The 26,601-nt window shown below is 45.6% G+C and overlaps 1 protein-coding gene across 1 annotated transcript in view; it reads right to left on the bottom strand.

Moving 5' to 3' along the window:
- Positions 1–2,590: 2,590 nt before the first annotated feature.
- The window catches only part of phf19 (PHD finger protein 19), a 46,446-nt gene continuing 22,435 nt past the window's right edge, over positions 2,591–26,601 (bottom strand). The window contains exons 6-15 of the mRNA XM_078226397.1: positions 24,695–24,843; positions 22,745–22,840; positions 20,539–20,607; positions 17,302–17,425; positions 13,687–13,754; positions 7,390–7,566; positions 6,563–6,665; positions 4,658–4,743; positions 3,771–3,866; positions 2,591–3,039 (exon numbers count right to left, since the gene is read on the bottom strand). Coding sequence (XP_078082523.1) covers positions 2,712–3,039; positions 3,771–3,866; positions 4,658–4,743; positions 6,563–6,665; positions 7,390–7,566; positions 13,687–13,754; positions 17,302–17,425; positions 20,539–20,607; positions 22,745–22,840; positions 24,695–24,843 — 1,296 coding nt within the window. The 3' untranslated portion in view covers positions 2,591–2,711. The remainder of the gene's footprint in view (positions 3,040–3,770; positions 3,867–4,657; positions 4,744–6,562; positions 6,666–7,389; positions 7,567–13,686; positions 13,755–17,301; positions 17,426–20,538; positions 20,608–22,744; positions 22,841–24,694; positions 24,844–26,601) is intronic.

Below are 26,601 nucleotides of genomic sequence, written 5' to 3'. Positions count from 1 at the left end.
CTGGGAGTAATTAAGTGGTAGTCATGATGTGGAGATGCCGGCGTTGGACTGGGGTAAGCACAGTAAGAAGTCTCACAACACCAGGTTAAAGTCCAACAGGTTTATTTGGTAGCAAATACCATAAGCTTTCGGAGCAATGCTGACGAAGGAGCATTGCTCCGAAAGCTTATGGTATTTGCTACCAAATAAACCTGTTGGACTTTAACCTGGTGTTGTGAGACTTCTTACAGTAATTAAGTGGCCACTGCTGGAATTACACCTGGAAGAAGAGGCTGCATGGTTGGATGGTGTCCTGAAAGTTTCCGGGCACAGTAAGCAGGGTCTGGAGGTTTCAGGGTCCTTCAGGCTGGCTCTGGTGAGTGGGAGGGGTTGTGGTCACTGAGGGCATGCAACACCGATGCACGGCAATGGTGACTGCAGATAGGGCATCCCTTTGTGAGCCAACGAGTGCCCAAAAAGGCACCCCACCCTGAGGGTCTGCCAGTGTTTACCTGACTCGTTTCCCACCCAGTAGAGGTGGTATGGTGGCACAGTGGTTAGCACTTCTGCCTCACAGCGCCAGGAACCCGGGTTCAATTCCGGCCTCGGGTCACTGAGTGAAGCTTGCACGTTCTCCCTGTGTCTGTGTGGGTTTCCTCTGGTTAGGTTGACTGGCCGTGCTAAGTTGACCCTTACTGTCGGGAGGATTAGCAGGCTAAATTTGTGGGGTTCCGGGGTCAGGGCCGGGGTGGGATTATTGTCGATGTTGGCTCGATGGGCCGAATACCTTCCTTTCGCACTTTAGGAATTTTATGATTCTATGAGAGTATCCCCTGGCGTGCTGGTAAAAAGGCAATGGAGGCAGCAAGAAGTGCTTAATTGGCCACTTAAGTAGTTCAATTAGACTCTGGGGAGGTGAGCCACATTGACAAAATGGCAATGAAATGTGAAGGCCTGGGCACGCCACCTCATGCCCTACATTGCCATTTTGCCAACTTTACTGCCTCCAAACTCTTCCCCAAAGGCCTTGTAAAATTTTGCCCCTCTTAAGATGCTTTCCGGATTCAGATAGCGTGTTGACACTCACTTTGGAAAGGGGAAGTGGTTGACTGTCAAGTCTGTTCTCTAACCAATGGATTGGATAAAGTGGCCCCTGGACCTTTGAAAATTCAGACTGCACTGTTTTAGTAAGCTGAAATATTTGATGTACTGTGCCAGGCCTCCATTCTCCTTTGGGTTTACAGAATGTTGGAGGGACAGGACACTTGATAAAGGTGTCAAGGTCTGCCGAAAATCCAACACAAAAGTTAAAGTGCCCGCTAAAGAACAGAAACAACACGAAATCCTTCGAGAAACAGTGAAATGACAGAACAAAATCCCAATTTACAGCAACCAAAGTGGGGTGACAGAAGAAAGAATCTAACAGTGTGTGACCCGCACACAATGTTACGGTCATTACCCTGGCAGTAAAAAGAAAAGGTTTCAGCCTGGTTACATTTGGCACGGGTATATCAAGCAATTTCTGAAGGGAGGGTAAAGATGGCAAAGCACACGAAGTCTGTACAAATAAGACAGACCCACGGAGCAAAAGCAGCAGCTTAAATATTTGTCAATTCACATTCTCTCAAGCAGGGTTCTATAATATTCTCTATCTTGGAAATTCCAGTTCCAATAAGGAACATGTCGGTACCCACAGAAGCAGGTAACATGCAGCAGCAACAAATCTACGTATCGCCTTATCTGCAGAAGCTGGGTGTGCCCTTGGCAGACAGATCGACTTCCATCTGATAAACAAGGGTTCCTTTTTTGCCAAAAATAAAACTTTTAGCAAAGCTGGCTGATAGGAAAGTTTAAGCAGCAGAGGCCAACAAATGCAAAGTACAAACTTCTTCAAAAAGCTAGCCAGCTGTTGTTCCCATCAGTTACATAGCAACTGGCTGTACAATCAGCTGGCATAATTCTAAAGCGGAGTCGTGTTATGGAAAATAGACCAGTAGAGAGAGCTAGGTATGCAGCAGATACAGTGGGCTCTACTTAAGATCAGCTTTTGCGAAGGCTTAATCCCACTTTACGATAAACCATTCTCAGTATACACCATTTCCATTCACCGTCGCATCCAACGTTGCAGTTTAAAATCTGCAAAAAATCAAAACTTACAATCACAACTTTCACATCTCGACTTGGCTCTTCAGGTCACTTAAAACTGAACGGCCCGTCTCCCTTCCCCAGAGCGGAAAAGCTCCTGCAAACCAGGATTTAAATAAGACTTTCATGACCACAAACTCACTCATTGGCCACTGACATCAACACCAGCAACCCAATCAAAAGTAAACACAAGAGCCTAAGAAATAGAGCAGCAGATGGAGCGCACAGTCCCTCAAGCCTGCTCCACCATTCAATAACTTCTACATACGCTCCGCGTCCTCCTCGTAATGAGAAAGATCACTCCATTGACGCTGTTTCCGCATCAGGTTATCTGCACTGCTGGATAAAGCGAGTGCAGCACTCATTCAGGGCCACCGGAATGTTCTTTAGTTGTATCTTTACTATGTACTCGAGCTACCAACAGCAGCAGAAGATCCCACCTGCATCATTTTTAAAGAAAGTTATATTAATACAGCTGGCAGCTCCACTGTAGTTTGCTTTGATTTTTTTTTTTTAAAAACAGCTGCAGACACCAGGTTTTCAGTCCAGGCTCCTCTGGTCACTGAGGGGCGGTTCCCAGTTGTTCTTCAATAGGGAGTGGCACCTTCCCATTCTACCAGGTACTGCACGTTGCCATCCAGAGTCAGCCTCCGGGCCAGCACCTGGAACTTTTCGCCACACGCCAGCCTTCCTGCAGCACCAAAATAATTTGTGATCGAGGATTTAAGATGGGACAAGGAGGTGTCATCGTCACTCATGTTGTTAAAGGTGTGGCCGTTAATGTAATTATTATCCATGCATTGATCAGTCTGATCCACCCCATTCACTGGGTCATCAATGCCTTCCCTCTGTTGGTTTTTGCTGTTCAGTGAATATTCTATCGGTGCCTTTCTTTTACGACTCCCCAGTGTCTTTCTAAGAGCAAGAAAATTAAACAGAACAAGTCAAGATAATAAATAACAATACTGGTGAGAGGTCACAGAAAATGTTTCTCTCCTTCCACCGATGCTGCCTGGACTGCTGAGTATGTCCATCATTTACTTTCTATTTCAGATTTTCAACATCTGCAATAGTTTGCTTCTTTCACAGAATTCCTACAGTGCAGAAAAGGCCACTCGGCCCATCGAGTCTGCACTGACTTTCTGGCAGAACATCTTACCCAGACTCTCTCCCCGCCGCATCCCCGTAAACCCACACATTCCCCATGGCTAATCCATCTAACCTACACATCATGGGACATCAAGGGGCAATCTAGCATGGCCAATCCACCTAACCTGCACATCTTTGGACCGTGGGAGGAAACCGGGGCACCCGGAGGAAACCCATGCAGACACGAGGAGAACGTGCAAACTCCACACAGACAGTGACCCAAGGCCGGAAGTGAACCCGGGTCCCTGGCGCTGTGAGGCAGCAGTGTTAACCACTGTGCCATGCTTATTGAAGGTAAGGTGTGCAGGACTGTAGGAAGAATCTCTTTATGACACAACTCTGCCTGAGCTTTAATGAAAAATGTGCCATCTTTCTGTGAAAAACATTCTCACTGCCTGTATTCTGTGGGTCAGGATGGATCTTTCTGTAGCTGGACAGTATTCATTAGGCAGACTCTACACAAATGTTTGCATAATTAATCGTGAAACAAAACTTACAGAGAGTCACAGGACAAGCTGGTTGAAGCAGAACCGGACGTACTTGCTGCATCGGTCGAGTCCACATCAGAGTTAAAAGTCCCCTCAGAGCGATCACTGAAAGCAGGTTAAAAAAAGAGACAGATCTAAAATCTCCAGGGAGAAGGAACAATCTGGCTGACAGAGGTTTTGAGGAGGGCAGAGAGGGTGAGCATGTCAGAGCCAAATAGGCTGGAACTTGAGCATCAAATGGGTTTGTGTCTGCAGTTGCTCCTTGCAGCCAGTTTTGAAAGCGCCAGCTTAACGCTGCTGTGCGGAGGCTAAAATCTGTCATCACCAGGTGTCTCCCGCCTTTCGCTGAGCTTCATAGAATCATCGAATCCCTACAGCGCAGAAGGAGGCCGTTCGGCCCATCGAGTCTACATCGACAACAATCCCCCACAGGCCCTATCCTTGTAACCCCACGTAATCCCCCTGACACAGAGGGGAAATCCCACCCAGACCTGTTCCCCGTAACCCCCAGTATTTACCCCGTTAATCCCCCTAACCTACACATTTTGGGACACCAAGAGGCAATTTAGCACAGCCAATCCACCCAACCTGAACATCTGTGGAGTGTGCGAAGAAACTGGAGCATCCGGAGGAAACGCAAGCGGAGATGGGGAGAAACTGCAAACTCCACACAGACAGTCAACCGAGGCCGGAATTGTACCTGGATCCCTGGCGCTGTGAGGCCCAGCAGTGCTAACCACTGTGCCACCATGCTGCCCACAACTTTCAAGGGAGCAATGCTGTAGGACTGGGAGCACCATTCAGTCCATCCTTACAGATGTTTGACCTGCTCTGACGCAGCACGCACATCCTGAGACTGTTTCCAACATGCAACTCAAAAGCGGGACCCCACTCACCTTTTCAAACTCTGAATGTCATCCACGGTGAAGTCAAACATGTTTGCCAAATAGTAGCTGGTATTTTCAGCGGTTGAGAAGTCACTCTATGGTTGGAGGAAAGTAAAATGATGAACAACAATTAGAATATTAATTGCAAATTATTATAATTCACTCACTCATTAAACACCTCATCACCAGGAAATATTTGAATGTTTCACGTCGTGCATTACTTTGCCTACATCATCCTACAATGAAAGGAACAGCCAGGTTTTGGTGCAATGGGTGAGGAATTTTGGTTTATGTAGGGTAAGGCAGAACAAGGGTTAATGTGGGACCGGGGAATGGTACCGTCTGCAGTGTAATGTAGAGAGTCACATGGGCAGCGCGGTGGCACAGTGGCAAGCACTGTTGCCTCACCGTGCCAGGGACCCGGGTTCAATTCCTGGCTTGGGTCACTGTCTGTGCGGAGTCTGCACGGGTTTCCTCCAGGGGCTCCGGTTTCCTCCCAAAGTATCAAGCATCCGGACCGTCAAAATTTATAATGTCAGAGACTCGAGGTGGGGGACAAAGGGTAACAAGTAAAGATTATATTGTAAATGTATTTAGGTAAGGACTTGGGAGGGGGAGGAGATGTAGTATAAGAGTATCCGACAGAGTAAGGGTTAAGGTGGGACTGGAGAACAGAACCGCCCACAGTATGATGGAGAGAGTCACATGATAGCAGAGCTGCCTTCTTGAACCATTGCAGTCCTTGTGGTGTCGGTACACTCAGTGTTGTTAGAAAGCAAATTCCTGGGTTTTAACCCGACAACAGTGAAGGAATGGCGATATAGTTCCAAGTCAGGATGGTGTGTGTCTTGGAGGGGAATTTGCAGGAGGTGGTGTTCCCATGTACCTGCTGCCCTTGTCCTTCTAGATGGTAGTGGTTGTGGGTTTGGAAGGTGTTGTTGAAGGAGTCGTGGCAAATCTTCTCTTTCAAAGTCCTCACTAGCCCCCACCTTTCCCCCCATTAGCCCCCACCGTTTCCCCACGGCCCCGCTCACTTTCCCTTTTCAAACAATCTCCAATTCCCTTTGGAAAGTTACTGTTTAATTATGAATCCATCACCCTCTCAGGCAGTGCATTGCTCAGTTTTTAAGATCTCTGCCCTCCGGTTACTGACTTTGCAGTAACTTGGACTTTAACCTGGTGTTGTGAGACTTCTTACTCTGGTTACTGACCAATCCTCCAATGGAATAATTTTTTTTACCTGATTTACTCTATCAAAAACCCTCAAACACCTTTATTAAATCTCCCCTCAGCCTCCCGAGCTATGCAGAGGGAAATCTCAGCTTCCCTCAACACAACTTAAGTGCTGGAAAATCTCTTCTGCGTTCTCTCCTAGGCTGGGATGTTCCAGCTTCGCCTGCGGCCGGGAATGGAGATTTGGCTGAGCGCCAAATTCTCCGTCTCCCTGGCAGTGGTAGCGGGGCGTGCGAGACTGGAACATTCCAGCCCATGGGGGGGGGAATTCTCAGGCCTCCCAGCCACGTGCTTCTCGGTGGCAGGAGGTGGCATCCCATTCGCTAGCGGCGGGTGTCTCCGGTCCCGCCACTGTCAATGGGATTTGCCATTGATGTCACCCCCAGGCCACCAGGAAACCCGCGGGAGGGGGAGCACTGCCAGCGGGACTGGAGAACCCCGCGGGCGAGAACGGCTGGAGAATTCTCCCCCTATGTCTTTTGATGACCAAAGCATTGTTACATATCCCAGGTTGTTTGGGTTACCAGCATTCCCGTACCGCATCCCGGATTCCTCAGGAAGTTGGTTTTGGAGCAGGATAATGTGGGTTTTTTTTAAACTGGTTATGATACAGACTTTCTTAAAGGGGGCTTTACAATTCACAGCTGAAGCAGAGGGTGGAGGGCGGGTGGTGTAACTAACCTCTGGAACCGCGTCCTGCAGAAACCAGTTTGATTTTCTGCTCTTTATTCCCCTTTTCAATGGAAGTCTTCGTCTGCGAGGTTGAGGCACTTCTGGCAAGGGACTGTGACACAGCAAACAAGAGTCAAAGGCAATTAAATCAGGTAGAGATCCAGACAGGTTATAATAAACAACCAAGTCAGTCTAAACAGTTATTCCTGCTCCTTCAGATCCCATGCCCTAAGAGGGCACTGGTGACCTCCATGGAATTCCACTGCATTAGTCCATGATTACATTGGCAAAGTATTGCAGTGGTTTGATGTTGCCTTCTGTGGCATGGCTGACCAAACTCTCCCACTCTTACTGCCTGCCTTCAGACGTACTGGAAGGATTTACAGGTTGATAAGATTGAGTACACCTTCCATCGCCATCAAGTCCTGAAGTGGGACTTGAACCCTGAGTTTCTGGGTCGGACACAGTAAGAAGTCTCACAGCACCAGGTTAAAGTCCAACAGGTTTATCTGGTAGCAAAAGCCACTAGCTTTCGGAGTGCTGCCCCTTCGTCAGGTCAGTGGGAGTTCTGTTCACAAACAGGGCATATAAAGACACAAACTCAATTTACAAAATAATAAATAAATTGAATAAATTAAAAATAAATTGAATCAATTCTGAGTCAGAGGCAGGGATATTACCCACTGCGCCACAAGATTTCCGCACCCACAGATGTGACATTCATATAACTACAGATACTGAGCAATTACTATAAACTTCCATCAAACTAAAGTACTCATTGGATTAACGGGCCATGTAGCTAGCGGTATGAGTCTGTAAACATGCTCAATACATACCCATACTTTGGCGCAAACACCAACATGTTTTTTCCTCTCCTCTTGATCTCGTTGGAACCATTATCAGTCAACTGACCAATATTCTCTGGCAAAACGATGTTTGGAGGAACTGGGGGTACTCGAGTACGGAGACGAAAAATACATTTTTTCTTTTTAATTTCTTTACCACAAATAAACCTTTAACATAAAAGATAAGTACGTCAAGGCTGTTTTATTAGCATGATCCAAGTTTCCCTTTGGTTCGGTCATTAGCCTCCAATGCACATCATGACACTACATTCTTCCAACATTAAATCCCTGAGGGTTGGTGTTGGGAGTTGTATCACTGAGAAATTGTTGTGCTTCTCACGTGGATGAACCTCATGGAATTCTTTGCGAGAGTAAAGAGGATGTTAAATACTGAATAGGAAAAGTGGGCCGAGCAGGTGGTTGAACTAAAACTCACAGCCCTTTAATATAACTCCAAGGATGTGCGGGTTGGGTTGATTGGCCGTGCAAAATTGCCCCTCAGTGTCCTGGGATGCGTAGGTTGGCAAAAAATGTGGTGTGACGAGGAGAGGGCCTGGGTGGGATTGTCATCGGTGCAGACTCGATGGGCCGAATGGCCTCTTTCTGCACTGTAGGAACTCCATGATTCTATGATAATCAAATCGAAGCTTTTGAATCAATAGAAATGTATCTTTCTTCCCTTTTGCAAATAACACAACTCTTTCTCTGGTTGCAAGGCCAGTCTGGAGGCTTGTCCCATGGCTGTTTAGAATGTCTCTCCACCAATGCCCACAACAGCGGCCCAGGAGTCAAACCAGCAGATTTTCTTCCTCTCCTCCTCCATTTTTGGAGACGCACCCAGCTTCAAACTCACACCTTCCCATGGAAGCAAGAACTGTCAGCGACTTGTTACATGATAGGTGTGGACTCAATCTGGATGCGATCCAGTTCACTAAATGTCTTCTACTAAGGATGAGCTCAACTTCACAAGGTACATAAGCTCAGAAGCTGTGAATGGGTGACAGGTGGACAATCTCCCCTTTCACCGCCAGCTGTTCATTGTGAAAATGGCCTCCAGCTGTTGAAGCCCCAAACCTCCAGCGAGGTTTCCCATCATTCCATGGTTCCGGCATGCACGCCAACCCCTCCCTATCTCCTAATTCTCACTGATTTTCAGCCGCCGTGGCCTGAGCTTCCTTCTCTTTTGCCACATTAATGGAGCGGCATCACGGTGCGCATCAATATTCTCCCCCGTGCCCCGAGAGGCATCAAGAATTCAGAGAAATGTGGAAAACAGCAGGTTCTCATCCGACCGTACTCCAGGGTGATTTATTGGGGAGTTTGAGATTGTTGATGACCACAGAGGTGGGAAAACAGTCGTCAATCTCACAGGCAGACTAAACAAGCGTGGTGTCATCAGCCCCAGCTTATGAAGTTCAAGTAAAGGAGCTAGAAGGGTGTCAAGGGGAGATGATAGCCTAGTGGTATTATCGGTGGACTATTAATCTAGTAACTCAGCCAATGTTCTGGGGGACCCGGGTTCGAATCCCGCCACCGCAGTTGGCGGAATTTCAATTCAATAAAAAAATATCTGGAATTCAGAATCTACTGATGACCATGTCGATTGTTGTAAAAACCCATCCGGGTTCACTAGTGTCCTTTAGGGAAAAGAAATCTGCTGTCTTTACCCGGTCTGGCCTACATGTGACTCCAGAGCCACAGCAATGTGGTTGACTCTCAACTGCTCTGAGGCAACTAGGGATGGGCAATAAATAAATGCTGGCCCAGCCAGCGAGGCCCATGTCCCATGAAGGAATATTTTAAAAATATGGTCACTTATCCTCCTGTCAGTTTGGGTACCTCGTTCTAACCGGGGCTGGCCAGCAAAAACATACAAAGGGGAAAATCTCAAGCATTGTTTTTCTAAAACACGAAATTGGTCTATAATAAAACATACCTTTCCTTATTAAATGGTTTGGTTTTGTTTTGTCTGTGAAGGGGAGGTGAGTGTTTTAGCAATAGTTGGAGCAATAAATGCCAGTCTTGTCGGAGATGGTCACATCTCAAGAATGAATATTAAAAAATACAACAAGGTGAAGCGTGGTGACTGTAAGTCACCGAGTGACGGTCCTGGTTGGTATTTTATTTGAAGCTCTTGTAGTAAGATTTTTTCATTTGAAAGTTATCTTTTATAAATTATTCATGTGGCATCGAGATGATATTTGCTGGAATTTAATTTGTCCCTTTCCATCCATATCCTCACATCAATCGCTGGGGTGAAATAAATTCCCCCAGAGACTCGGACTCAGAATTGTTTTTAAACGGCAGGCCGGTAAATTTGGTTCAACCGCGACAATGTGCCGGGAATGTGAAATAGAGAAATAAACCAGATGATGCACATTAGGTCGGTGATAACATCATCTCCCCCGTGACATCTTCCACCCATTGGGTGATTAATTGAATATTTGCAGTTGCCCCATCAAATCAGAAATGTGATTTTATATTAATGTTGTACAATTAAGAATAATAATGGTAGAAACACTGCAAGGTAAACGACTCTGGCAAAAAAAAGTCTTAATTTTTTTTTAGGAGGAGATGCAGAAACTATCCCCCTGCTGCCAATATAAAACCATGCCATTGTGGGACTGGTGGTCTCAACATCAAGCACTCCCAAGCAAGATTCAACGGACCCTTTCTCAACACTAGGGTGCTTTTAACTCTTACTTTTTGGATTAAATGGTGGGTGGAATTTTCTGGCCGCTCTGGTCTAAAAGACAGAAATTCACGCCCGACTGTCAATGGGGTTTCACATTGTCCGCAACCCGTCCGCTAAAATTCCAGCGGCAGGCGGGATGGGAGAATTCCGGCCGGTGTTTCCCCAACTGTTTTCCTGACGTGACCCCATTTTAGCCTCTGAAATTTACTGTGACCTTGGGGCACCAACAAAAAGAAAACGGCAATAAAGCAGAACAGTATTATGTAATTATTAAAGTTCACTTGTTTATAGAAATATGAAAATCTGGCCGCAGTTTGGCGCAGATTGCGTTAGCGCAGAGTGGGGTTGGAGAATCACGGGAGAGAGGCCTAGCGCATTCACCGCCAGCCAGCGCGAAATCCCATTGTGATCCTCCCAGCCACCGCTCCTGGACTTACTCTGGGATTACAGGGGAGCATATTTAAATATAAGATAATGCGGGGGCTGGATAGGGTGGAGGCGGAGAGATTCTTTCCACTTAGTAAGGAAGTTAAAACTAGAGGACACAGCCTCAAAATAAAGGGGGGTCGGTTTAAGACAGAGTTGAGGAGGAACTTCTTCTCCCAGAGGGTGGTGAATCTCTGGAATTCTCTGCCCACTGAGGTGGTGGAGGCTACCTCGCTGAATATGTTTAAAGCGCGGATGGATGGATTCCTGATCGGTAAGGGAATTAAGGGTTATGGGGAGCGGGCGGGTAAGTGGTACTGATCCACGTCAGATCAGCCATGATCTTATTGAATGGCGGGGCAGGCTCGAGGGGCTAGATGGCCTACTCCTGCTCCTATTTCTTATGTTCTTATGTAAATAAGTATTTAAATACACCGAATCGGATTCTCCCTGCTCCCTGGGATTTTCCGATCCTTGGCACAGCGAGAACACCCGAGAACCACTACTGGTCTCCACAAGCAGAGACCAGCCACGATGGCCACACTGGGGGGAAGAGAGAGGGGGCTCAGAGGCCATTGAAGCCCCTGGGTGGTTGGTGACATGACTGGGCCGTACCCATCAGGCACTGCCAACCTGGTGTGGCACTGCCAGGGCATGAAAGGGCTGGGGTGTACCTATCGGGCAGTGCCAATCTGGCATGGCACTGCCAGGGCACAAGGGACAGTGCCAAGGAGGTGGGGCACAAAGGGGCTGGGGCGTGAAGTGGGACCCATTGGGAATGTCCCAATACTGGCGATCTACAGCGGGGAGAGACATGCCTTCAATGAGTTTGCGGGGGGAGGTCCCAATGTCCACAAGGGGAGGGAGGAAGTCCTCAATTTCACTGAGATCGGAGCACGCTTTAAAAACAGCGTCCGGTCTCTGTGACGCCGGGCTTGCTACAGGGTTTAGAGCCACCTCAGAGCCAGTGCAAAACTCACTCCTTCCCAAAAAATGACAAAGTGTGGGAAAATTGCGATCTTTTCTCACCCAAATCAACACATTTTTTGGGAAAATTCCTGTGTGTTTTTAACGTATTTTATAAGAACGTTATAATTGTGTAGGTTTCAACCAATTTCTCCCTCTTCCCCAGTGACAGCAGACTCAGTCCCTCTCCCCCACCCCAACCAGTAGAGCTACATTGCCACTTAGTGGTTGTAATCTGCAAATGCAGCAGCAGAGAACCAGTTTATCACCGAATCCCTACAGCGCAAAAAGAAGCCATTCAGCCCATCAAGCCTGCACCGACAACAATCCCACCCAGGCCCCAAGCCCGTAACTCCATGGATTTACTCTGCTGATCCCCCTGACACTAAGGGTCAATTTAGCACGGCCAATCCACCTAACCCGCACATCTTTGGACTGTGGGAGGAAACTGGAGCGCCCGGAGGAAACCCACGCAGACACGGGGGGAACGTGCAGACTCCACACAGACAGTGACCCGAGGCCGGAATTGAACCCGGGTCCCTGGCGCTGTGAGGCAGCAGTGCTAACCACTGTGCCACCCCGTTGGAGAATTCCATATAGGAATTTTCAGTGTTACATGGGGAGGGGGAAAGCATTAAACTTCAATGGGACATTGACAGGCCAGTAAAATGGGCAGACAATTGGCAGATGGAACTTAACGCAGAGAAGTGTGAAGTGATTCATTTGGGTAGGAAGAACGAGGGAAGGTAATAAAAACAAAATCAGCAGCGCCATTCCAAAGAGGATGCAGGAGGGAGCTGGAGTAGAAGTGCAGGAATCAATAAAGGTGGCAGGGCAGGTTGGGAAAGCAGTTCATGAAGTGAATGGGAACCTAAACTTTATAAATAGGGTGTGAAGTTCAAAAAATTAAACTTTAAAAAGTGAGGAAGTTCTGATAAACATGCAAGAAACACTGGTTTGAACTCAGCAATGTGGTTGACTCTCAACTACCCTCGGGCAACTAGGGATGGGCAATAAACGCTGGCCAGCCAGCAACGCCCATGTCCCATGAATGAATTTTTTTAAAAACTGGATTATTATTGTCCATTTTTGGGCACCAAATGTGGTGCATTAGGAAGGATGTGAAGCTATTGGGGAGGGAGGGAGAGGGGTGGAGGCAGACAGAAAAGATTTACAAGAATGGTTCCAGGGATGAGGAGCTTCAGTTGAGAAGAGAAGATTAAGAGGAGATTTGATAGAAGTGTTCAAAATTGTGAAGGAGACAGGGAGAAAAAGTGTTCCTTTTGCGGAAGGATTCAGGACAAGAGGAGTTCGAGCGATTGGCAAAAGAAGCAACACTGGCATCAAGGAAAACCTTTTTAACACAGCAAGTGCTAAGGATCTGGAATGTTCTGCTGAGAGTCTGGCAGAGGCAGGTTCAAAAGAGAATCGAATCATTATCCAGAGGAAAGATTTGCAAGGAAGTGGGACTAAGTCAGTTGCTCTTGCAGAGGGGTAGCATAAATATGACGGGTCCGAATGGCCTCCTTCTGTACTTGTAACCATTCACAGTATTACAGTGGTTAGCACTGCTGCCTCACGGCACCAGGGATCTGGGTTCGATTCCCGGCTTGGGTCACTATCTGTGTGGAGTCCGCACGTTCTCTCCGTGTCTGCGTGGGTTTCCTCCGGGTGCTCCGGTTTCTTCCCACAGTCCAAAGATTTGCGGGTTAGGTGGATTGGCCATGCAGAATTGCCCCTTAGTGTCAAGGGGATCAGCTAGGGTAAATGCAAGGAGTTATGGGGATAGGGTGGGATTGTGGTCGGTGCAGACTCAATGGGCCGAATGGCCTCCTTCTGCAACATAGGATTCTATTCAGGTGTAAAAACGTGACCAAAAATGGTGAGCACAGGAAACAAAGTGTGCGCACGGCAATTGCAGGATTTTTAAATGAGGTATGATCTTCATTGGGAGTTTTGGAATGTTTTTCCCTTGAGGAAAAGCAAAAACACATTTTAATTTTGAACTTTTATATGTACTGTAGACGGAGATGTCAAACGTGAGCTGGGTGCAAACTTAGCACCCAAGGGTGACAGACAGTGCCCCCCCTCATGAATGTACAAATTATTCTCATTATTAAGCCTCTCGTGATATCAAATGGAGATGCGGCTTTTGCAATTTCACCCAAGTCCCACTCATAAAACACAAGGTAACATCTCACCGGCTTTTATAGCTGTTTAAAGCATCGAGAAGAGGCTGCTTCCGTTCATGCACTGTCATTTCTGTCAACTGAAGAGAAATAAGAATAATTATTCCGTGCGGAAACACTGCAATATTTCAGCAACAATATCTCCTGAGATTTTAATCTGGAAAAGAGACAGGAAGGTCGATGATTAGAATTTTATTGATTTTTTTTTTTAAATGCTCCAGATCTCACATGAACCAGAAATGTTTTTGATCCACAGCTGAGAACAGAATTATTAACCGTTTGGATCTTGCATCAGCAGCTTCCTTGCTCTTGTCTAGTGAGATGAATATACTGTTCCCACCCTGCACGCTGGATACACGAGCTAGCCAAGAAATGGAAAACTCAATTTATGCAGGTGACTGAGATTAAATTTCATTCTAGGTTGGGATATCACCCATCAAGATCCAACAGTAAAAAGTGACTGTACAGCCTGGATTTCTCCTCATAGCTTATTCCCTTTACACTAGGAGTCATCCTTGCCGTCTTTCGCTGCATCATCTTCAATGTGATATGGTGATTAGAACAAAACCTAATGCTCTTAGCCGTGGTCTGACTATTGGCATTGTAAAGCCTCTGAAGGTATGAACCTGACTCTTCTGGCCATGCGCCTCAATATTAGCTTTCTTTAAAAAATAAATCATCGTTTCAGCATTCGGCCTTGTTTTGTCATTTCCATATCCTTTTACAAAATCAATGCTATTTATTGTATTAATTGTACAAATTCTAAACCTGACAATTCAAAGTGATTTCCACGCCAAATGATTCATCCAATGTGTGAATTTAGTACAAAAGAGAATTGATCAGATAACTTGAATCAAGTTCAACATAGAAGATAGGAGCAGGAGGAGGCCATTTGGCCCTTCGAGCCTGCTCCGCCATTCATCACCATCATGGCTGATCATCCAACTCAATAGCCCAATCCTGCTTTTTCCCCATAACCTTTGCTCCCATTCGCTCCGTATATTTACATTGCAGATTTTTCACCAAATTTGTTCGTATTAAATGTAGTTTTCATTGGTCTCGACAGCTACATAAGTTTGAAGCATTTGGCTTCAAAGTTATAGAACTTTGGTGAGGCCACAGCTGGAGTACTGTGTGCAGCTCTGGTCGCCACATTATCGGAAGGATATGATTGCACTGGAGGGGGTGCAGAGGAGATTCACCAGGACGTTGCCTGGAATGGAACATTTAGGTTATGAGGTTGGATAGGCTTGGGTTGTTTTCTCAGGAGCAGAGAAGACTGAGGGGGTAACCTGATTGAGGTGTTCAAGATTATGAGGGGTATGGGCAGTGGGCAGCTGTTCCCTTTATTTGAAAGGTCAGTTACGAGGGAACAAGTTAGAAAAGAGGGGCAGGAAGTTTAGGGATTTGAGAAAAAACATTTTTTACCCAGAGGGTGGTGACGGTCTGGAATGCGCTGCCTGGGAGGGTGGTGGAGGTGGGTTGCCTCACATCCTTTAAAAAGTACCAGGATGAGTACTTGGCACATCATAACATTCAAGGCTATGGGCCAAGTGCTGGCAAGTAGGATTAGATGGACAGGTCAGGACCTTTCATGTGTCGGTGCAAACTCAATGGGCCGAAGGGCCTCTTCTGCACTGTAGTATTCTGTGACTATACTTTATGGCTGAGTTTTTAAACTCAGTTGAAACCTGCCCACTTACACAGAGCTTAACTCAGGCCTCCTATCTCTATTGTAACCCCTATTTAATTTCAAGCTCAAAAATTGAGAACCTTGCAACTGATTTCGGTTTCCAAGACTTTTCTGTTGAGTTAATTCTTACATCTTTGTTTACCAGGTTTTGTGGTATAAAGTTAAAGTTTACTTATTAGTCACAAGGCTTACATTAACACTGCAATGAAGTTACTGTGAAATTCCCCGAGTCGCCACAGTCCAGCGCCTGTTCGGATCAATGCACCCTAACCAGCACGTCTATCAGAATGTGGGAGGAAACCGGAGCACCTGGAGGAAACCCACGCAGACATGGGGAAAACGTGCAAACTCCACACAGACAGTGACCCAAGCCAGGAATCGAACTCGGGTCCCTGGCGCTGTGAAGCAGCAGTGCTAACCACTGTGTCACCGTGCCACCCCATTGAGGTGTATGTTACCATACCCACAATTCCTCTCTCCCTGCCTAGAGGGAACAAAGTTAAACTCTTGGGGACCAGACAGTTTGCCCATTCCTTCAAACCCCACACTTCCCATCCACAGTTAAGACCAGGGGGAAATATCCAGAAGACAACCAGTCAAGATGCCCACTTAAAGGAATTCCTCGAGCGCAAGAGTGACTAACTGACGGAAAATGTCTCATCATTATCAATTTAGGAGTTTTTTGTAAATAAAGCAGTTAAATTTCTTTTTCTGACTGAAATTGTTGATATTCCAGTGCAAACAATTGCGCTTGGCCAAGTGTTGCAGACTGACACATTCCGAGGTCCAGGATTACGTGCTGAGGGACACACTCAAGCTTGTGGCAGCCACCACCAAGACCAAATGGGGAAAGGCCAATGTGTAAGGCCTTTCAGCCAATATGGACTGAGGGGCTAGTAACAGTGTAAAACCCCTTAGACTGTAAGCTTAATCCTGACTGCACATTGCAAATGTTGAAGCACTTCACAGTGCGATATGACCGATGTATATAATTTGCTGTTGAGATGTCGGCGTTGGACTGGGGAGGGCACAGTAAGAAGTCTCACAACACCAGGTTAAAGTCCAACAGGTTTATTTGGAATCATGAGCTTTCGGAGCTCACCTGATGAAGGAGCAGCGCTCCGGAAGCTCGTGATTCCAAATAAACTTGGAGTTTAACCTGGTGTTGTGAGACTGTATATAATTTAAACAGCATTGTACTCTGTGATGAAAATATTGGAATGTTTGTAATGCTCTCAGTGTATTGAAACACCAAGTGCAGTTTGATCTCTGTAGAGGATGTGAATATCATTGCACTTTCCTGTAATGTCAATTTGAAATGTTTTTTCAGATATTTTATGAATAAGGTACATTTTATGGAAAAAAACATTAAACCCTTATAACCATAAAACAAAGAATTACATTAACACTCTGTCTTTTCTGCAGTTACAAAAATCAAGCTATATGTTCGATTGTATTCCTGATCGTTTCCTCAGGAAGTCACATTTGAGTGTTTGTTTTTCTGATTTTACACTGGCGTTTGAAGGGTTAAGAACCCAAAATGAATTACATTCGAATGTTGATGACCAACACTGGGGACTATTCCTTAACATCCATTAAACTGGCTTCAAATCAAACAACCTTTCAACCACTTTGCCAGATATTGCTGAAGACAAACTAGTTTTTAATATTAGGAAAGATCATTGATGTGGAATTGTAAAGTTTATTTATTAGTGTCACAAGTAGGCTTACATTATCACTGAAGTTATTGTGAAAATCCCCTAGCCGCCACACTCCGGCGCCTGTTCGGGTACACTGGGGGAGAATTTAGCATGATCAATGCACCTAACCAGCACGTCTTTCGGACTGTAGGAGGAAACTGGAGCAATTGTACCTGTGTCAGAGCAGGAGAGCATTTAACTATACACCCGCCCCACAGAAACATGTACACCTACCTTTCCAAGCTGGAGGCTCAGCCAGTTGTGATTAATAAATATTAATATTTCCTCTTCAAAATCAAAGTACTTCTTTTTCCCACAGACCCCTAAATTGTACAAAACGAGGTGCACGACATCTACCCTAGAAATAAAGCACAGGGATAGGGTTTTAATAAAAGAATGAGGTGCTCCCAAAACATGTCGCATTTACTGATACGGAAATCAGACACTCAAAGCCCCCAGTGTGTGACGTTCAGTTATACTACACTTCAGTACTGATTCCAGAATCACTCCGCCAAAATCATGCCCAAATATCTGGTGCCGCATCTTTGGGCCAGTCACCTGCTCAGTACAAACCACAGCTTTGATCCTGGTCTCCCTTGGTGTAGCCACAGGACAGGTTGTGCGAACACGTCATTTTCAGGCTGTGTTAGAATAGAATAGAATCCCTACAGTGCAGGAGGCCATTCGGCCCACTGAGTCTTCACCGACCACAATCCCACGCAGGCCCTATTCTCGTAACCCCACATATTTACTCTGCTAATCCCCTTGACACTAGGGTCAATTTAGCATGACCGTTCCACCTAACCCGCACACCTTTGTTGTGCTGGTGACCTGTAGTTTTCCTAGAAAACGGAAAGAACACCGGAATATGATTGACAAAGCATTGGAATTACTTACTCCAAATTGTGGGATGTTGGCGTTGCTGGCTAGGCCAGCACTTATTGCCCATCCCCAATTGCCCTTCAGGTGCAGGTACACCCACAGTGCTGTTAGGGAGGGAGTTCCAGGATTCTGACCCAGTGACGGTGAAGGAACAGTGATACATTTCCAAGACAGGGTGGTGTGTGGCTTGGAGGGGAACTTCCAGATGGTGGTGTTCCCGTGTGTCTGCTGCCCTCGTCCTTCTAGATGGTGGTGGTCATGGATTTGAAAGATGCTGCCTAAAATCCTGTCATTTCCTGTGGAGTTTGATGTGTTCAGTCACCAAAAACCAAAATTGTCCAATATGTTACAGCGTTCTCCACATGAAGTAAATTGGGAATTTAGATGCGGCCAATTTCCTTTCTGATTAGGAAAATAAAAATGGAAACTGTCATTGAACATGCGGGGTGGAATTCTGCCATTTTGAGACCAGGTGTGGTGGCTCCAGTGGCCCCTGTTCAGCCACCCAGAATGGTGAGATCTTGCGCTGTGATCTAACCCCAGTGAGGTTAGGAGTGCTGCGCTGTAAAATTGAGTCAATGCATTGGGTTATAAAGAAAAGTGAGTCATATCTATTGCTACCCAGTTTATCTTAGAGAAGATTTTCACCCTCTCCTGTCACTTTTATTTTTGATGTTCATTATGTGATGATACTGTGCCTTCAAGAAATGTATTTTAATCATGCTCCTTGGCAAGATTTTATTGGTGCCGTGTTGTCTGTAGCTGGTGTCCTCTATTGTTACTGGAGCAATATAATGAACAACATGCTGATTTTAATCTGGACTAACACGGTGTCCTGGGGCTTTATAGTCCTTTGCGGATTGCTGAGTGGAGCTGATTTGGGGATGATTTATAGGTCAGGTGATATGCCTGGGGACAGTTACTTTTTTCCCCACAGAAAAGTTCAAGTTTTAGTTTAATCTTCTCAGTTGCTTTTAGAAGCTGGTGGAAGAATGCAGTGTCTCTTTTTTTCTCTCTCTCTCCAGAGGCGTGCTGAATGTCCCAGGGCTGGGAAACTTCAGAGAACTGATCCAACATTCAAAACATCAATTCATAGCAGTTGTTAAAAAGCTGGAAACCCAGCATCTCAGGAACATACTTGTTTCTGTGCCAAGTCTGAAGAAAGGTGTGTGTCTGAAGGATGGTGTTTAACTTGGAATGACATCGAATAGCCAGCTGCTAAGGTTTATACTGTGCCATGTTTAATTTTTGTAATTGGTAAAGTTATGCTAATTCCTTTTATTATATTTTAACTGTGTTCTTAAATAAACTTTGTTTGATAAAAGCTTCCTAGTGGGTCACTTGAATCATACCTGGTGCTAAACACCTTATGCTCAGCCTAATGCCAAACTCAAATGTAAAACTTAGGGTCTAGACTAACTTTATAAAACATCTTGGAGTTTCTGGCCTGGGTCTTAACAATTGGGATTACAGCAAAATTATACATTTTCCCATTTCTAGCACCCAGTTTCAGAATCAAGGTCACTTGGGAATTTACTGCATGGTTTACATGTAGACTAAAGTCTACCCCGAACTGATGATGAGGCCCAGCCTCAGAACAGAATTCCTAAAAGCACGGCGTGAATTTACACTTTGAACAGCAGAACTTCTGTCCCCACTCCGCGTGGGATTGCTACTTCATTGTCAGTTAGTGCTGACTGTCGCTTTCTTGTAGAACTGTGCCTATTAAGACTAGGTTTGACAAACTCATCTCATACAAGAATAGCAGAGAAAGGCGGCATTCATCCCATTTACACAGGCAGGAATTAAAATACTCGCCCGAGATGCGATGTGCTAATCCATTGTAAAGCTCAATCCCTCATAAAACGTCTTTCTCCTGACTATCTGTCCCTCTACCGTGGTCATGTATGTGGTTGGGGGACCCTGAAAAGGGAGGATGGGGTGTCCATCGATACGCTCCAAGCCTGGTGGGCACCGCAGTGGCTGGAGCACCCCTTCATCACCCTCGGGAATGACGTTTTGGTTTGATCAGATAAATTTATTTGAATGTTTTGTGTTTTGTGACACTGACCCACCAGGGGTTGTAATTCCCCCACACCCACCACCGTTTTTGTTTAATTAAAAAGAATATAATGTCTTTCTAAAAATACTCAATGCTGAAAGCCAAGCATCTGTTTTCTCCACATATTAATCATACAATATTAATGAAAGCTAATTAAACAGGAAGAAGTGATGCTCGAGTTTCTTTGGTTGGACCTCTGGTCATATTATTAATTCATTGTGTACAACCACGCAGCATACCAATTGCCACCAGTCGACAGCTCATTAACCGCTGATTTCTGTTGGTGAGCTTGGTTTCAGTCTTCACCTCCACCCATCCCAATATAGCAACATGATCTACGATCATATCCAGCTTGGGGGTGATCCGAGTCGAGGATTGCCTTTCAAATGTGACCTGGCGTGGGGGTCAGTGCCTCGTTCACTCCGAGTGGTGGAAAATGCCTGAGCGACAACGAGGCAAACAATCGGACCTGCTGTGAATCAAACTTTAAATTATTTTTCTATTTTAAAATCCATTGAACGACTTACCATCTGAGGGGTAGGCGTTTGATATATTCGGGTCCTTTATTGCACACTGAGCAAACAAACAAATAAAATCTGAAAAGAGAACAGTAAATAGTCAATACAATAAAGATACGTGCAGTGAATGGGCATCTTGTTAATGGGGATGTTTGGCAAATGGAAACACTCGGGTGGAACTTGGGAGAATTAGGAGTAGGCAATGCACGCCATTATTAACAAGCAAACCGGTCAAGAAGTCCAGAGGATTTGAATTGCAAACCTCTAGAATTGCTGGCCAATTAATACAGTTTCACCATTTGCTTTGGACAAAGGGTATCTTACTCTTCACCACCCTTTAGGTTTAAGAACTTTCATATCAAGTGTCCATTAAACTTGCCACAGAAAGATAAATGTGGTAATTAATAGTGTAAGCACACTTTCAGGAAGATGATAATAGTTACTGTAAAGACAAACAACCTCTCTGGCCCAGAAAACACGATCAATTTAAACTAATGAGTCTTATTCTTTCGGGTAGTGATTATGTTGGGAGAGTTTAAAAATGTAAAACTATTTAATGTTTACATTCTTATTTTTCCTTTGTCTCTTTTTTTCACTGTTTTAAACAAATCTTCCTATGCCTCTTTTTATTCCTCTCGTTTCTGATTTGACTCCGATTCGTCCTGCTTTTCAGTCATTCCCCTGTTTATTTCTCAATCCCCAAATCTCTTTGGTTAAGGTTGTTGGTCCTGGGGTTCACGGAGCTCCCAGATACTCTGGTCGCCCTCACCACACTATGATCAGTCCTGACTTCTTTTGTATTCATTCGTGGGACATGGGCGTCGCTGCCTGGCCAACATTTATTACCCAAGCCTACTTGCCCTTTAGAAGGTCCCCAGAACATTAGCAGAGTTTCTGCATTAATAGTCCAACGATAATACCACTAGGCCATCGCCTTCCCTTTCAGCAAGTTATGGTGCAATTTGAGCTGAAGGGAGTGGGAATATTTCTAACTGATGGCATCTGCCATGAGTTGTGCTATTCCAGCAACATCTGATAGTGTGATTTTGAGTGCAGGGAGAATGGAAAGTTCCTTCATTTATGTTCAGGTTACCAGTAAACTTCAGCTCATGAACAGCAGAGCACCTGCCACACACTGCGGGGCACTTAAACAAAAACAAGATGCAAAAAGTTAATTTAACCATCCAGTCATCTAAGTACTGAAACCTCTGAGACACGGGCTGCTGACCTTCTTTACGAAACAGAAAGCGGGGGGGATTTCTTGCCTCATTCTCCCACCCTGGTTGCACATTTTAAATTTCTTCTGTAAAAATGCCATTGAGCCTCTAACTAATAAAGTTTTAAAGTTTACTTATCAGTGTCACAAGTAGGCTTACATTAACACTGCAATGAAGTTACTGTGAAAATCCCCCAGTCGCCACACTCAGGCGCCTGTTCGGGTACACTGAGGGAGAATTTAGCATGGCCAATGCACCTAACCAGCACGTCTTTCGGAGTGTGGGAGGAAACCGGAGCACCCGGAGGAAACCCACGCAGACACGGGGAGAATGTGCAGACTCCGCACAGATAATGACCCAAGCTGGGAATTGAACCCGGGTCCCTGGCGCTGTGAGGCAACAGTGCTAACCACTGAGCCACCGTGCCGCATACACAAATGCTGCTGAGGAGACCACAATGTTTGCCATCTGAGATCTGGGGCAGGACCTTACAGCCTCACTTGAGCGAGACCGGACATTCCCACCCGAGGTCAACGGACATTTCCGTTGTCTGCCCCTCGCCCGCTCCGATTCCATGGCGGGCGGGGCAGTTAAATTCTGGCACTGAATGCCCACACTCCCATGCCCTGGGAAAATTCCACACTGCACCGTGAAGAGTTTACATCTGGCCAAATTTCTAACTTCACAAAATGGGTGCGCGATATCCACTTTCAGTAAATGTGTGAAATAAACCTTTAGTCAAAGAGGAGTAACGACGAGGAAAGAGAAACAAACAAGCCACATTTGTGACTGAAGCAAGTATGGACTTGCCAATCTCCCAAGTGTAGCTATCAACACAAAAGGTATCTGACACGTACTAGAAGAACACATTGCAGGTCGTGTGGGAATAATAGTCATTCGCAGCGTGGCAGTGAGTGAAAGAATGATACCCCCCCACCCCATACCCCACCCCTTATCATTCACCATGACATTAGGAAAATGACTGAATGTGAACAGACCTGTCTCCAAACATCATGGCTTCGCTCAGGCACTGAGTGCAGGCTTCGTGAAACCACTGCTTACATCTGCAGCACTGAAGCATTTTCAGGTACCACCTGGTGTCAGAAGGCGGAGAGGTTTACATCAGGGTGAAATATCAGCAGATTTACAATGAAACACGTCAGCACATTTGAACCTTCCCTGGCTGATAATCCACATGAGTGGCTGAAAATCATTTCTAACAAGTAAACTGAAGACTAGACTGAGAGAATTCCGACGTTTTAAAAGGTGTTGGTCCGTGCATAAAGATCGCGTACCCTCTGTGTGACATTTCTCTGGCAGTGACTATTAAAAAATTAATGGCAATGGGGCTTTTGGGAACGTATAGAGCTTCCTCAGTTTTGTACATTTTCCCCATTTTCTCCCACTTTTCCCATTGAAGACCATTCCCTCGGATATATTCCCATGGGTGCCAGCGTCCCTCAGCCAAGTGGATATTCCTCATACATCAATCTAGGGGGTTGGTGTCGGCAGGCTCATTAACCATGAGAAACATCTTGCTCGAGGTCTGTCTCACTGTCAACTAAAGTCCACAAACCCTAAATCCAGCAGCAGACACGGGGCAACAATCAGGAATGTGATCCTTAACCAACTGCTTTCCCTCTCTAAGCCGAGGCCAAATGCAGTTCCTCGGTAGCTGTCCCAACAGAAATTAGGAACCAATCTGAGATCCTCTGGTCTGTGTTGTTCAGTAGCTGTGCCCACTGGCTCACTAAGGGGAGTTTTACGCACCAGTGTAATGGAGGGCAGGTGCAGAAATATCGTGATTCACTAGATCTTAAACACAAACAAAAAATTGTTAAAATGTCTAAGCACTAAGCTATCGTATGCAGCACCTTATTATTCTGTCAATTTGCCATTGTAGGGAAGCAAAGTGCTGGAAACTAGGTGGAACGACAGTGCAGAAGGAGGCCATTCAGTCCATCCAGTCTGCCTCTCAGACAACAATCCCATCCAGGCTCTATCCCCCTAACCCCATATACTTACCCCACTAATTCCCCTAATCTATACATCGTTGGACACGAAGGGGCAATTTATCATGGCCAATCCAAATAACCCGCATACCTTTGGACTGTGGGAAGAAACTGGAGCACCCGGAGGAAACCCACGCAGACACGGGAGAGCGTGCAAACTCCACATAGACAGTCACCCAAGGCTGGAATTGAACCTGGGTCCCTGGCCCTGTGAGGCAGCAGTGCTAACGATTGTGCCACACAAATGACATTTAATGGTCCTTCCTATTTAATCATTTTAATTATGGTGTTTAAAGCTTCAGATTTGGTGCAACAAGTAGTGATGCACGTTTGGGGGATGAGCTCCGATCCAAATTGTACCTGTTTAAAATTATTCCATGGGATGTGGGCATCACAGGCTGGACCAGCATTTATTGCCATCCTTAACTACCCTTGAACTATGCTGGGCCGTTCCAGAGTGAACCAGATTACTGTGGAGTCACATGAAGACCAGACCAAGGATGGCAGATTTCCTTCCCTAAAGGACACCAGTGAACCAGAAGAATTTTTACAACAACCAATGTTTCATGGTCACTCTTACCGAGAATAACTTTCAATTCCAGATTTATTAATTGTCTTTAAATTCCACCAGTTGCAGCAGTGCGATTTGAACCCTTGTTCCTCAGGTGTTAGCCTGGACCTCGGGATTACTAAATCCAGTGGCAAGACCACTACACCAGCGTCTAGCCAGTACTGAGCACTCTGACTACTCAATTAGTCAGTTGGGGTGGGGTGGGTCAAACATTCTGAGGTAAAGTCTACCTGTGCCACTCTCAGTGGATGTATCCTAGTGATTGGTCAAAGGAATAGGGTAAGGTACCCGGGATGGTGGGAGAAACATCAAGGGAGGTTTGGGGTGAGTGCAATTTAAAAGAAAATCTAATCTGCAAATCTTACTCTCCAGGTCCTCCGCAGTAACAGTAACATTGCTGGAGGTTAGTTCTATGCAGAGAATCCCAGTTAAGTTCATCCATACTGTAGGGTAAAACTCGTTTGACGATCTGTAAGGCTTTAGCAAGTGGGCCCTTTTTTAAAGCACCTCCTTTCTGTTATAAAGAGACAGCAAAATAAATCCAGTGTTATCACAACAGAGACACAATACCTCAGCATTATTACATCCCCACCAGAAGCTTTGCACATATCAATAGCCGCTCAGTATGAGTAGAGCATTCATTATGGTTTCCTTGCTGCCCAAGTCTAAAATCTGGTAATTGTCGAACCCACCCAAACTGGATCATCTTTCTCTGCGGCCTGTTATTCCCCCACTGACCAGTAAGCTTTGACAAAGGGTCATCTGGATTCGAAACGTCAGCTCTTTTCTCTCCTTACAGATGCTGCCAGACCTGCAGAGATTTTCCAGCATTTTCTCTTTTGGTCTGACCCTATACGATCCCTCAATCTCAAAGCTTAGTCTACAGGCTGCCTGCACCAACTTCTCCACCATGTGGGTACAAACAGGCTGTGACTGATTCATCTGTGCTGAGAAGCTGGTTTCTGGCATTTCGTTTTTTTTTCCTGGCGGTTGGGGGATTTAGAATTTTTGGAATTTGGTTTCAGATTGGGCCCTTTCCTTTCAATGCAGGTGGTGGATTGGTTAACATGAAGGTTTCACAGTTGCACCTGAATTACAAATATGGCACTTGCACCAAACAGCATCAAAAATCACAACTGAATGGATCGAGAACCTAGCAATGCACAAAATGTTTTTTAAAAAAGAGCTTGAAGAAAGAGGAATAGCAATTAAACTGTATCTGAACTCAGGATATATCTGACAGCAATTACCTCCTAATGGGACTCAGATAATTCCTACTCACAGCAATTAAACTTTGCGGCATAAAAGGACATCTTAGCGACATGTGGATAACAGGCTGTCCTTATAAAACAGCATATCCTACAATTTTCTGCAAGTAGTTCCATGGGAGAACTGTTAAGTCATTGGAAAAAAACTAATATCAGGGCAAAACGGTGTTAAGACATGAAACTCTCCAAGTATCAGACTAACACTGCGCAGTCTGAGGAAGCTGGCATGAAACAGGGTGCAGACTCAAAAAGGTATAGGGTCAAGAATTGAAGTTTGGAGTTGAATATTCAGATTTTGTTCTGACAATTCTTCACACCAATGAGAACCATCAATAATCAAGAAGAGAATTTTCATTGCTTTTCAGAGTTCAGGGACACAGGACATTATCCTGCCCAACATCTTCCCTCATCCAAATGGAGCCAAAGAAAAGTCGTTCATCCCATTTGCTGGGATCTTGCTGTGCACTAATTGGCTATCTGTTTTCCTTAATAGCAACGGCGACTGTCACACTTCAGGGGCGGCACGGTAGCACAGTGGTTAGCACCGCTGCTTCACAGCTCCAGGGGCCTGGGTTCGATTCCCAGCTTGGGTCACTGCCTGTGTGGAGTTTGCACATTCTCCTCGTGTCTGCGTGGGTTTTCTCCGGGTGCTCCGGTTTCCTCTCACAGTCCAAAGATGTGCAGGTTAGGTTGATTGGCCATGCTAAAAATTGCCCTTAGTGTCCGGAGATGCGTAGGTTAGAGGGATTAGTGGGTAAATATGTAGGGATATGGGGGTAGGGCCTGGGTGGGTTTGTGGTCGGTGCAGACTCGATGGGCCGAATGGCCTCTTTCTGTACTGTAGGGTTTCTATGATTTCTATGATTTCACTGGCTCGGAAAAGCCTTGGGACATCCTCAGGATGTGATCAGGTGCAGTTTTGATTCCTCAGTGAGGGATTATGAAGTGTGCCCATCATTGGCTCCATGTCCTGTAAGGTTGAGAAATCCGTGCACGGAGGAGCA

Source organism: Mustelus asterias, chromosome 13, assembly GCF_964213995.1.
Source record: "Mustelus asterias chromosome 13, sMusAst1.hap1.1, whole genome shotgun sequence".
In the NCBI taxonomy this organism is placed as follows: Eukaryota; Metazoa; Chordata; class Chondrichthyes; order Carcharhiniformes; family Triakidae; genus Mustelus; species Mustelus asterias.
Note: the sequence above shows the minus strand (reverse complement) of the source record. Positions and strands in the feature narration are given on the sequence as shown.